The following is a 13,885-nucleotide window of genomic DNA, read 5'->3' on the forward strand; positions in this document are numbered from 1 at the left end:
ATTGTCCTCTAAATAAAATTTTGATTAAATGATGAAGCATTTTTATTCAATAGCAACATTTTAAAGAACTGTCTGGATGATTTGCAATTTAAGTGTTAATGAACTTCTGAGGTCAAGGATCTTTGTTAAAAAACCCTGGACTAAAAATTAGTAAAACAACATTAATTTAAGTCTTAAGTGTTAAGATGAATTTTTAAAATATGGAAATAGGTATGAATTGTGTCTAACATTAAAATTAAATTTGAATGTTCTTCCATTGTGTTGTTGGACTTTCATCTAAAGTTATAATTTAAAAATGTTTTCATTGTTTGTATTTTGTAGAAACTAATTTTTAAATTATACTTACATTTTTTTTTTTATTCTGATGATCTGCTTAACACGGCATTAAATTTAAACCAGAATGCAGTAATCAGTTTAGTCCTTTTAGTAGATTAGAACGCTTAACAGTTGACTGAAGCGTAATCTCAGCCCTTCAATATAAAACGGATGACATCATCGACTTTTTGGTGGTAGCTTGTAGTGTAGGTTTTTTCCTGATATCCTCTGGGAGCAAACCCTTTTTCCTTTCTTTTTAATCCTTAACGTATAACAGACAACGACATTTGTATTTCGGGGGAGAATATAAAAGGGAAACATCTAAAGTTACATCCTCCAGAGCATGATGACACATTTTTAACTAAATGTTGTCTATACTAGTAGCATTGAAAAATAGTGACAAGTTTGAGTAAAGTGAAAATAAATATTTGTTATTAATTATAATTTACAAAATGTAAGGAAAAAAATAATAATAAAGATAAGTAATGTGTACATATTAAGTTAAGTATTAATTACATACGGGTTATTTATAAATGCTGTATATTATAGTAACAATAAACATCATTTAAATAAAACGGTGTTTATTATGATTTATGTTGTACAATTGTTGTCAGTTCATGTAATTTTAACAAATATTTAAAAGTGTTAAGAGAGCTGTTTGCGTATACTTTAATTTTACCAGACATGGCACTTGTGTTTCGGGTTCATTTTAGAATTTTCGTTACATTTAAAGTCTTTAATGAAATACTCCGAATTCATTAAGGGAACATTAACTCTATGTTGATGCGGAGCATGTTTATCATAAACCACCACCAGCTTTAACCACTGAGTCGCCTCCACTTTGCACCAAATATTTGCCACAGCAATCCAGAACATTTGTTCAGGTGTGTATGGTAATCCGGGTAGGACTTGTTCGGGGCCGTGCTTTTTCGACCACGCTTTATAGGCAAGATATGCTAATTTGATACCTGCGTTATCAGCAATATTCTCACCTTGCGTGTTAATACCATTTAACTAGAAAATCGCACAATAAAAAATATGCTTTAAAGAGGCATTACTTACGTTCAAGTTGACTTCAGGCACAGTTATGTTCCCATACTGATCGATAATGCATTGAGCTTTTGCGTCGAAAGCTTCTTTCGTTTTTTGTTGCCACCAGTTAACTAAATTACCGTCTTTATCAAACTGCCTGCCTTCATCATCGAAGCCGTGAGTGATTTCGTGGCCTATAATATGACCGATAGCTCCATAATTCATGTATTTGGGTTTACGGTCATCGAAGAACACGTTTCGTAGAATGCCAGCCAAGAATTCTATAAAGAAATTCAAGTTTGGATGTGAGTACATGGCAGATAAGAGTTGGATTTACCGATACTGTTTTCACTCGAGTCGTAAAATGCTTGCACTAAAGCGACGTACCCGTGATTGCGCCAGTCTTTTTTGTCAAGTTTTTCGTCAAGTTGAGGATACTCGACGTCGCTTTTAAATAGGGATAAATTTAGCATTGAGCCTAGGTAGTCAGAAGCGTCGAAAGTCAGCTGAAAACTAGACATAAGTATTTGATTCGAGTGGAATCAAGAGCGCGATTCTTTAGGTTTGTGTATTGAGCGTACATTTTTGTAGTAGAGTTCCAGTTTTTGGTCATCGAGAAGTTCGTCAGGGTAGGCCGTGTGAAGATGGATCGCTTTGGCTTTATCAAGTGCTTGTTTTTTGGTATCAGCGTCCATCCAATCGACAGATTTTAGAGTTTGTATGAATGCATCTTTTATGTACTCGGTCATTTCAACAACGGCGGCTTTTGCTTCTTTTTTAAAGAAATTTCGTACGAACAAAGCTCCACTTGCTACGTAAAGTCTGAAAATAAGATGATGTATACATGTTCTGAAGCAAAGAACAATAAACAAACAAAAATACACTATCATAAGTAAAAGTACATAACTAGAGGGTTAAAAGCTTAAATATCTTTTATATTAATCGGTTTGTTGTTTGTCTAAAATTTTTTGAAGTGTCATTTCAAATAAGGTAAATAGCATGCTTCCATACATCTATTTTCGGTCATACATTACAAGATATTATTAGTTTGTTTTCTTTGATTATGGTAACAGGTTATGGGGCCGAGGATGAAGGACGAAGAGACAGGTCATTCATTTAATGGACAATCGCGCCCTTTGACTCGAGGGGAAGTGTTGGAATACCATATGTTATCGAAGTTTCTGAAGCATTACGTGGAGAGCCACGACGCTCCACAGGGACACAAATTTTGTCAAGTAGACACAATGGTACTGACGCCAGTACCATCGCGCCATGGTGCTCCGTCGTTTGTTATGTCGTTAATATACGTTTTGATTCTGAAGCTTGATAGCTTCAACAGTTTCTCTATACTCTCTATTTTTTCTAATTGATTTTTTAGGATGTCAAAAAAAAATTAAAATATGAAGCAATATATTTACTTGCAGTACAAAATTAGAGGTGGATGGGAACGTTTTTGTTTACATTCGACTATTTATCAATATAAAATCCGCTTTTCGTCCAATAAAATGATTGAACAGAAAGAAAATTACTACTATGAAATTCAATTTTTATCTCATGATAAATGAAATAAGCCAATGTAATTCAAAAGCGAAAGTGGGTGGGATTATTTTTGCTTTTTTTTGTTTATTTACAACTCTTTATAAGTGTAAAATTCAGTTTTCGTCCAATAAAACGAGTGATCAAGAGAAAACGGGGTGGGTGGGCGGGGCCATTTTAATTTTTGTTTAATTAAATTTGACGATTGCCAAAATAAAATTCAATTTTCATTTAACGATAAATAAAAAAATAAACCAATGAAATTCAAATGTGCAGGTGGGTGGGGTTAGTTTTACGTTTTTATTTAGTCTAAATTCTGCTGTTTATAGACGTAAAATCCACTTTTAATCCAATTAAATGAGTGTCACTTTCAAGTTTTTTTTTTTTTAAATTTGGTTTGACCACTTGCTAAAATGGAAATCAATTTTCATCCCAGGGGAAATAAAATATGTTAATGCAATTAATGAACGGAGGAGTTTGGAGTCAGTTTTACCTTTTTTTTGTATAGATTGTACGATTTCTATTAGTTAAACGCCCCTTTGGTATTTTCCAATTTTCAAAGTGAATCAGAAGTTAGCATTTTTTGAAATACAAGTTCAAGGCTTTGAAAATACTCAAAGGATTTCTGAAACTTCTTTCAATTTTTGTGGGCCTTGAATCTTTGAAATTTGCCAGAAAAGGAATATCTCGAATTAATTTTGAAAATCTCGTAGAAATTATGTGGACACTAGAAATATCATGGTGTAGTCAACGCTCTGAAGAACAAAAATAGACCGATATTTGACAACAACGTTGTCAACATTAAGTAATAAAGCCTTGACAACACTGAAATTATACACTTATTCCGGATAAATACGCTTATGTTGTTGTTAAGGCTTCAAATAGCCCAAAATTTCGAATATTTAGAAAACCCAATTTTCAAGGCTACAAAAGTACTAAAAGTGCGTTTTGACGTCATTTGTTTCGTGGTAACTTTTGAAATTTTTGGACGTTTGCATTTTTGAAATTAATTTAGTGTTGCCGAGGCCTTGAAGATTAAGAAGGGGTCGATTTTCGACAACTAGTTCGGCGAATTCTGAAAAACTTCATGGCCTTGGAAATGCTAGAACAATTCGTCTGTGTGAAACAAAAATTTGCAATTTTTTTAGAAATAAGGTACTCAAAGGACTCCTGGATAAAAAAAGATTTCTAACTAATTTTGAGAAACTCGTGGCAATTTTGACGATTCTAGAAATGTGGTATAGTCAAAACTACGACAAAAAATAGACCGATACTTGATAACATCGTCAACATTCTTTTTATTATGAAGGTCTTCAAGGCCTTGAGAACACTGAAGTTACTTGCAATACGAAAAATAATTCATTCATTCATTCCTCAACATAACAACTACTAAAAAAATAATCCATTAACATAATACAGTACAAAGAAAAATGAAAATAACCTAATAAGAGTGAAAGCCAGCAACAAAATTAACGAAACATTTTTTTAACAATGTCTTGAGTACTATAATTAAAATTTAACTAAATTTAAGCAATAGATGTCTCGAAAACGAAAACCGATTGATATTTCTGGAATTGTCGAAAGAGTTCAGTTTCCTTGAATCAAGTTTATATAAACATTAAGTGTATTAGCCCTGTCCACCCTCCTCCTCTATTGTCTTAGAGAATATATCATTTGCCAAAATCAGTCTTATCTCAGCAAATATAAGCCCCGCCCACCCGCCCTTTATTTTCTTAGAAGGTACATCATTTGCCAAAATCAGTCGTATGTTATATCATTTGCCAAAATCAGTCTTATCTTTACGAATAGTAGACCCCACCCACCCGTCCTTTTTTTCTTAGAGGGTATATCATTTGCCAAAATCAGTCGTATCTTAGCCCTGCCCACCCACCTTCCATTTTCAATGAGGGTATATCATTCGCCAAAATCAGTCTTATCTTTAAAAATACTAGCCCCACTCACCTATTTTCTTAGAAGGTATGTTATTTGCCAAAATCAGTCGTATCTTATATTCCCTTCATTTGCCAAATTCAATTTTATCTTTACAAATACTAGCGCCACCCACCCGCCCTTTATTTTCTTAGAAGGTATGTCATTTGCCAAAATCAGTCTTATCTTTAAAAATACTAGCCTCACCCACCCGCCCTTTATTTTCTTAGAGAGTATATAATTTGCCAAAATCTGTCTTCTCTTAGCAAATACAAGTTTTAACTAATCAAACAGCAGCTTATCTCGTTTTCTTGAAATTCGGAGGACATAAGATACTGTTGCTATTAAACTGTTAACGATACCTTCACAAAATTTTACTAAGAAAATCTCACTTAAAAATATAAACCTCATGCTTATTTATATGCAGTTTATGAATCTATTTATGTTTTAATTTTAATTTATAGGGATTATCAAGTAAAAATCATAAAATTGTATTTTACGGTACATTGAGGGATCTCAGATTTGAAATTAAATTTCTCGCTGAGAGCAAAAAAAATTGTCGAAAGCTAGGTCCTTTCCTCACCCTTGCAGTATAATCCGACAAATCCAGCTTTTTACAAAAATTTTTAAATAACCTCTGTAAAGTAAATAAGTAACACCCCCGCAGCCCCGGCGCCGTACGCACAATGTAAAATATATTTAAAGCACGTAATTAGCGGGATAAAATGTCCTTCAGCACTAGGTAATAGCAATCTGAAGCTCAAGTGTTGATTTATATTTATACATCGAAAGAATGTCACGTAGAAATTAGTTTGATTTGAGTGAGTTTGACTCTTCAAAACAGAGGTTTAAAATTATGAATTAAACCACAATCGAACAAAATGTCATGAATATTATAATTAATAATATACAATGCGAGAGAAAAAGAGGGAAAAAAACGAAAGGCTAAGTTTCATAAAAAAAAACTAGAATTCTTTGAAATGACGTCGTCAAATTGTTGGTGTGGATGATTAGCATTAACCATCTAAATGACATTTCTAATATACATACAAAATTTGACAACAATCGGTCAGGTCAAAAGTAATAAAAGTAGCGCATAATTAGGAAATAAATAAGTCAAATTATAAGCACTTGTTGGTTCATTGACTGGGTTCATCGTCCTCTTACATTAGTACATTGCACAGCAGTTTAGGAGATTATGTGTTTAATAAAAATGGATACAGACACCAGACAGATAGACAGACAGACAGACGGAAACTGGAGACTACTTTTTTCGTACTGTAGGGGTCATAAAACGTCGAGAAAATATAAAAGTGGTCATTCCTCCGATGGACCCTATTAGAATCTGGCCGCTGTAAGTATAGCACACCAATAAAAGTGCGCAAAGAACGAAATTGAGACAGGACGAGGCAATTTTCAAAAATAAGGGGAGGCAGTTCCTCAGTGGCGTCCGCTATATTTCATGTGTTTCACCTGTGTTTCACTAGCGCTCTGTGAAGTTTTTTATTTGAGTATTTGTTTTACAAGTTTTATAAATCAGTTCTTTTCAGAGCTTAAAAATAATCACGTACACCAAGATCCTTAGACAACAAAATATGACTACGCCACTGACGGTTTTCCCCACCTGCTCTTGTGGGCAGCTTGTGATGACTCAATATGTCATTCTTTGGTCGGACGCTCTAGTAAGTACTATTACCTCATTTGATTTTTCAGTAATTTCAATTTTATGCTCATTTTATTTGGCGAGACGTTTGACTTTTATAATTTCAAGGAGTGTAAAATTGTTGTAATATTAGTTGAAATTATGTTTTACAAACAACATATTTGTCTGAATAAAAATTAAATCTTTTCTTACCTTATACACGCTTGTGTACATTCTTTCCACCTCAACGGTCTTTTGTCTATACCACTGATTGGTTTGTTAAATTCCAATTCCAAATTTCTTAACTCATCATTGAGGTAAGTGATGTGATCCTCAGCTAATGACCAATACATATAATTAGCCAAGGTTCTAAAATTTAACACTAAAGTGTATTACAACAAGTACCATCTTTAAAGTACCTTTTCGAGGTGTTTTTCAAGACGGTTTCCAGTTTTTCGTAATAGGATGGAACTTTAACGATAACGATATCATCGTTGTTAAATTTTTTGTATGGATGCATCATAGTGTTAATATAATTCAACCATGGTACATAACCAAACGTCGTTTCCAGTTTAGAGACAGACATTGGATTGTGCTTCAAAGTTGCATCGCGAAGTTCTTCTTCTGGCAACGTTATCTTCAAAAGTGTTACTCAGGAGATATTATTTTAGAGGTAGTACTTACTCTAGCTAAAGTCACCACCAATTCAGCAACTGCTCTCATTTCTTCAGACGCTTTTGTCTCTTCAGCGCCTAAAACAACAACTACTTTCTTCATATACTCGTAATAGGCTTGGAAGATAGTTTCGTTGAATCCGTTCCTCTTGATCTTATCTAATTCGATTTTAACTTGATCTAGCTACAACACGTTGAGTAGTAGAATTTCGTTTCAATAGATATTTATCCAACTAACAACAAGAGCTTTTCTGGACGAGTTGGAAGAATCCGGCAACACTTTAAAATTGAGCAACATGTACGGAGTCAAGCCCACTTTCATCAACTGATAACTCGTTGATACCCAGTCGAAGCTATTTTCGTCCCATCCATCCCCTTCAACAACAGGCCAACCTCCCGTACTTTTAATAAGTCGTTTGAATTTCTGCAACGAGTTCGCCTCGATTTCCGTCGTGTTCATGCAAGCCCGATAAAGCGTTTTAGCAAGAACAAAGGGTTTGATGTCTGTCGACACGATGGGTTTTTTAAGTAAGTTGTGCATCAGCTCTTCCACTTCGTCTCTGGGGGTTTATTTACGTATTAAAATTGCAAAGTGGCCCTAAAAATCTTACTCTACGATAGTGAAGGATGTTATCGACGTCTTGTCTTCAGGAATAACGGTGTTTTTTATGAAATTCCCACAGGCGAACTTGTAGAAGTCCTCGCAAGGGTTGACGTTTAAATCGACCTTTTCTAAAACTTGAGTAGCAGTTTTTACACAGTCGGGGGTGAAACATATGTCATGCGAGCCATACTTGCAGCCTAAAATTTAAGAGGGACGCCCGTAAAAAACGTTTCTATTAAATAGGTAAGTATGTTACGCAGGGACGGATTTAGGACACACAGAGAAGTGCAGAATTCATCACAGAACGTAATAGCATTTGGATTTGTAGAGTGGACTAGGAAAATTTAATTATGCTAAAACGTTTTTTTTTACTTGAGTGAAATAGCTTCAAATTTTGATTTTCAGTAATTGTCATCTACTTATTAGAGTGACACAAAATTTTACAATGATTAAAACTTTTTTTACTAGGTAACAAAAAATGGTTGCTTATTTCACGTTTGCATCTAATATAAATTGTCCCTTTAATTACAATAAAATTTTTTATGATAAGCTTTTTATTACAGCCTTTGTAGGGGAGCCCGGATTGATGTTTTGCGTCCGAACGCATAAATATTAAATCCGGTTCTGGTGCCACGTTGGGTTTAAAATTTCTCGTAAAAACCTCCTTTACCTTGCAGAGAGCTCCCACGTGATAGATTCACTGACAGCATTATTATTATTAGGAAGATGAGTGTCGTGACGATCGCTAGAAGAACTTTTTCCGTGCGAGGACGCCTTCTCCACCATGACGGATTTCTTAAATTTTGTTAATCAGTGTTTGCGTTTTGACGTCTTTCATACTCACTGAATTTTCAGAGTGCTTTCACGGCTTGATTCAGGCATCGTTCTAGGTAATACGGAGGCCGACAGCTCTGCACATCCCTTGTTTATAACTTGTTTACAACTAAATTCAACTTTTAATTCACTCTCACGCGAGATGATCTAACGATGTAATACGTTGTTACCTTGCTTTTGCGCTTCAAGAATATAGGGAAATCTTAAACGCTTGTAGATGGCATGGGAGATTAAATGGTTTTTTAAGTTTTTGGATACACATGCCTGCACATCTGCGCTGGTAGGTTTTTGATTGTGGCTTGATTTTAAATCGAAACATCTGACGCGGGTTTTAAAAACCTGTTTGACAAGAAGTTTCAAGTATTATGTAAATCGTACGGTTCGAATGCGTCTTTAAATCGTGACCAATTATTCCTCTTCATGATACCTGTTATGTAATAAAATAATAATAATAGATGAGCAATTAAAAACATTACTAAATTTAGCAATAATATCCACATATTTGTTATATTCAATAAAATATAATGGAAATTAATACAAAAATTTACAATGTGTTAATTAATAGTTCGTGGTTAAGTTGCTAGTACATTCCGGATGTCTTACGCACCAGATTTTTATCTTACATTTGCATATTCGCACGTATATTTATAAATTATTCAAAACGGAAGTCGGTTCATAAATATTGAACTTAAGAAGTTAATGATAAACTGATAAGTGCAACTTATAGAAAAATGTTGGAATAGAGTAGAGAAAATGGAACAGAAAATATTTTCATTTCTGGTTTAGAAATAAACTTTTCGTAATGTTTAAATGGGAAATTTATTCTCAAGTTAGAAAGTGCAGGCCGATTTTCTTGATCGAAATAGGATAAAAAAGTAGTTTCTTTGCTAGTTTTTCATAGAGATTTTATAAAATTTCTACTGTTTTTATTATAAATTCAACCCCAAAATATGTTCGTGGTAGTATTTTAGAAAATTTTTGAATTCACCTTAAAGGGCAACATTCAGTTCACACACTTTATTTTGAAAAAAATTTGGTACTGCTTCATTTTTTTTATGTATTGATTCATACAAATAAACAAGTTTCAATAATTCTACCAATTATATAAAAAATGCAAAATTTCAGTTAAGCAAAAAAAAATTAATAATTTTAGGGGTGTTACAAGCAATTTATTGTTGTATACAAGGTGAATCACTAAGCTTGCGGGCCTCGATATCTCATTGATTATTGATGCAGATAGGAAAAAAGTAAAAAACCAAAGTTGTACGGTTCTTGGGGGACAATACTTTAAAAAAATATTTTCAAGTATTATAGAAAGTGTCCTGTTTTTAAGGAGTAACACACAACTTAGTTTCTTTTAATGAAGAAATTTTTACATATTTTGACTGACCACTTTTTAGGCTTTACAGCCACAGTTATTACAGTTTTCTTGAAATTTTTGCAATGAAAGGATTCACAAAAAAATCGCCATATGGTTGTTATTAAAATCTATTCTACAATCTTTTTCAGTTTTTTCAAGTGGAACACACTATATTTTATTGACGTACTCTATTTTAGTCGTCATTTTTCTAATGTCAATATGTCTCTTAAAAAAGTCAAAATCGCAGTAACCATCCACTTTAAGCTTTACTCTATTTGAAAAAACTGAAACGTCTGTATTTGAAGATTGTATCAATTAAAACATTTTTTAGAAACACTCTGTATATGAAAATTTAATCTCATTGATACCAAAATAAAGTGCGTATCATTAGTTACCTCTCCACAAAATATTCTAACGCAGATTTTAAAAATAACCCTACAGCGATTTTTTCTGTGAATCCTTCCATTGCTAAAAAATCTCAATAAAACTGGAATAACGTGGCAACGTCGCATCGTAATTTCAAAAATAAACTGTAGTTGTAAAATCTAACAAGCGGTGAATTAAAATATGTGAAAATATATAGGTTGTTTCATGAAAAAAAAAAAAAAAACTAAGTTATATGTTACACCTTAAAAACCGACTACTCTGTATAGCTGCCAATAATTTTAGAGTATAATCCTGAAAGAACCGTCCAACTTCGTTCTTTGACTTTTTTTAATTCTAATAATTAATGAGATATCCAGGAACGTGTGGTCATTGACTCACCTGTATATGTACAAGTCAAAAGTAGGGATTGATGAACGTTGATTACTACAAAAATTTACCATTTTAGACATGTTTTAAGTTTCTTGTTGTCGAAATAAGTCTGCACATACTAAGAAAAAAAGTCAAAATGTAGCCCCGCCCACCTGCCCTATCTCAATTGTGATGATTTTTTTTTATTGGTCGTGAGCCAAGGAGACGGAGCCTGACTGCAAAATCCTTATTTCTCTACGAGAAATTAAAAACATGTTTTCGAGTATCGTGTTGTTCAAAGAATACTATGTATATTAGGAAAAAAATAAAACCAAATATTAGGCCCCACCCATAGCCGCCCCGATGTCAATTCTCAATTGTGATCAATTTTGTATACGTTGTCGGATCGAGAGGCGGGGCTTAATTGCAAGATTCATATTTGGCTAGAAGAATTTACCATTTTAAACATGTTTTAAGTTTCTTGTTCTGAAAAGACGTCTACGTAGATCTATTAAGAAAAAAGGCAAAATATAAACCCCGCCCACCCGCCCTGTCTCAATTGTGATGATTTTTTTTAATCGAGCGGAATTTAAATGCAAAATTTTTATTATTTCTCTACAAGAAATTACCATGGAAGACATTTTTTGAACATCGTGTTAACGTTATCGTTGTATATTAAGAAAAAATTAAAGCCAATGATTAAGCCCCACCCATACCTGCCCTGATCTAAATAATAATGAAGTTTTCATTCATTGGCAGACCTAGGAGCGGAGCCTAATTGCAAAATCTATATTTCCTCACAAAAATTTATTATTTTAAACGTGTTTTAAGTTTCTAAGAATTAAAAAAATGATCACAATTGAGATGGGGTGGGTGGGCGGTGTTTGTATTTTGCCTTTTTTACTTCCCGAGCGTAAGCAAAGGAAGTATTGTAATCGAGTCCGTCGGCCGACTCTCTACTTTTACGTTTTCTCGATCTTTCATGACCCCTAGAAGACGAAGAAATAGGTCTCCCATTTCCGTCTGTCTGTGCGTCTGTCCGTCTGTCCGTCCGTCTGTCCGTCCGTCCGTCTGTCCGTCCGTCTGTCCGTCTGTCCGTCTGCCCCCGGATTTTTATTAGACAGATAATCTCCGAAAGTACTCGACCGATTGTTGTGAAATTTTGTACTTATATTAAGAATATCATGTAGATGGTAAAACGCTAACCAAAATTTGTCTAATCATCCCCACCACTAATGCGATGACGTCACTTCAAAATTGTACATAGTAAATGGGTTTTCAATTGTATAAAATAACATAGTCCTACACATGTAGTTTACAACTCCGAATCGACTTTTCACCCGAAACGTCCAGATTTTTGGAAAAAAAATCAAAATTATAAAACAACATTTTGAAATTTAATTTTTAATCTGCTAACCAGAATGCTTTGAAATGTTGCAGATGTTTTAAGGCTATAAAGAGCATCATAAATCTTTAGTCAAAAAATATTTGCTTACCCCCTCCAAAAACTTGATGACGTCAGCTCAAAAGTTTGTGGAATAAATCATATCTAAAATGTACAAAATATGATGAGTCTGTACTTGTGATCTATCACTCCATTCATATTTTTTGGATTTGCATATACAGGGTGACTCAAAAAAATTAATGAATGCGTAAATATATTTTATTGATTTAATCAGGAACTACAAAACGGAATGCTCTGACATCTTGCAGATGTTTGAAGGTTATAAAGAGCATAATAAATGTTTAGTCAAAATATATTTGCTTATCCCCTCCAAAAACTTGATGACGTCAGCTCGAAAATTTGCCGAATAAATCATATCTAAAATGTACAAAATATGATCAGTCTGTACTTGTGATCTATCACTCCATTCATATTTTTTGGATTTGCATATACAGGGTGATTCAAGAAAATAAATGAAAGCGTAAATTTATTTTACTGATTTACTCAGGAACTACAAAACCGAATGCTTCGAAATCTTGAAGATATTTTAAAATTATCATAAGCATGGTAAATTTTTGATCAAAATGTATTTGGTCGTCCCCCCTAAAAAATTTATGACGTCACCACAAAATTTTGCTGAATAAATCCTATCTAAAATGTACAAAATATGGTGAGTCTCTTCTTGTGATTTATCATTCCATTCAAATTTTTTCGATTTGCATATACAGGGTGACTCAAAAAAATTAATGAATGCGTAAATTAATTTTATTGATTTAATCAGGAACTACAAAACCGAATGCTTTGAAATCTTGGGAATATTTTAATGTTATTATAAGCATGGTAAACTTTTGTTCAAAATGTATTTGTTCATCCCTCCTAAAAAAATTGATGACGTTACCCTTAAATTTTGCTGAATAAATCCTATCTAAAATGCAAAAAATATGATGAGTTTGTACTTGTGATTTATCATTCCATTCATATTTTTTAGATTTTCTTAAGAGGTGGTTCAAAAAAATTAATGAAGTCAATTTATTTTATTGATTAAATTAAAGGCAACACTTATTATTAGTATTACACCCCAACCAACCCAATTTGGTAGACACAAAATTTGTTAAAGGAAAAACTCGGTTGAAACATAAGGGTAGCATCGCTTATTTACATCGACTTTAACATTACAGACCTGCATTTGTTTTATGCGATCACTTGGTTCCGCGAATGTGAAATAGACATGTTTATAATCAACCAATTGTGAATTTCACCGTCAAGAATTAAAATAAAACCCAATGTTTTATATAATAAGCGGAAGTCGAAGCAATAAAACCGATGGTCGTTTTGTTTACAGTTTCTCTGTTTGACTTTCACGTATGCTGTTACGCTTGTCATCTTAAATTAATAATGTTTATACATAAACGATTTTCAGTTGCCGTATACGCGAGTAAATTGTTTCGTTATTTTATTGATTATAAAAAATCAATATTCAAAACGACCCAATTCATTTTCCCGAAAATTTGGGAATACAATAATTTTATTCTTAGTATTACACTACATCTATCCCAACTGATATACGTGTTCTTGCAAAAATATTGATGACGTCATCGCAATTTTTTTTAAATTCCCACTACAAAAATGTAATGAGAAAAAAACACAATAGCCATGCAGTCGTCAAGTTTCCGACAGCGAGGGAAGTACTGTCTAAACTCTTTAGACCAATTTTTTCTTAATATACATTGTATTCTTTGATCAACACGATACTCAAAAACATGTTTTTGCTTAGATTTTG

The 13,885-nt window shown here is 33.2% G+C and overlaps 1 protein-coding gene across 1 annotated transcript; it reads right to left on the minus strand.

Moving 5' to 3' along the window:
• Nucleotides 1-897: 897 nt before the first annotated feature.
• LOC135120288 (neprilysin-2-like) lies at nt 898-8,842 on the minus strand. The gene is made up of 11 exons (XM_064044595.1): nt 8,577-8,842; nt 8,403-8,527; nt 7,740-7,929; nt 7,367-7,688; nt 7,139-7,312; nt 6,874-7,091; nt 6,668-6,823; nt 1,929-2,169; nt 1,685-1,853; nt 1,378-1,628; nt 898-1,329 (listed from the first exon to the last, which is right to left on the minus strand). Exons 1-11 carry the CDS (start codon nt 8,612-8,614, stop codon nt 991-993), a joined length of 2,223 nt encoding a protein of 740 aa, XP_063900665.1. The 5' UTR covers nt 8,615-8,842; the 3' UTR covers nt 898-990.
• Nucleotides 8,843-13,885: the final 5,043 nt, after the last annotated feature.

Source organism: Zophobas morio, unplaced genomic scaffold (genome assembly GCF_036711695.1).
Source record: "Zophobas morio isolate AGI-343-1 ecotype UQ-CSIRO unplaced genomic scaffold, CSIRO_AGI_Zmor_V1 ptg000005l, whole genome shotgun sequence".
NCBI classification, from domain to species: Eukaryota; Metazoa; Arthropoda; class Insecta; order Coleoptera; family Tenebrionidae; genus Zophobas; species Zophobas morio.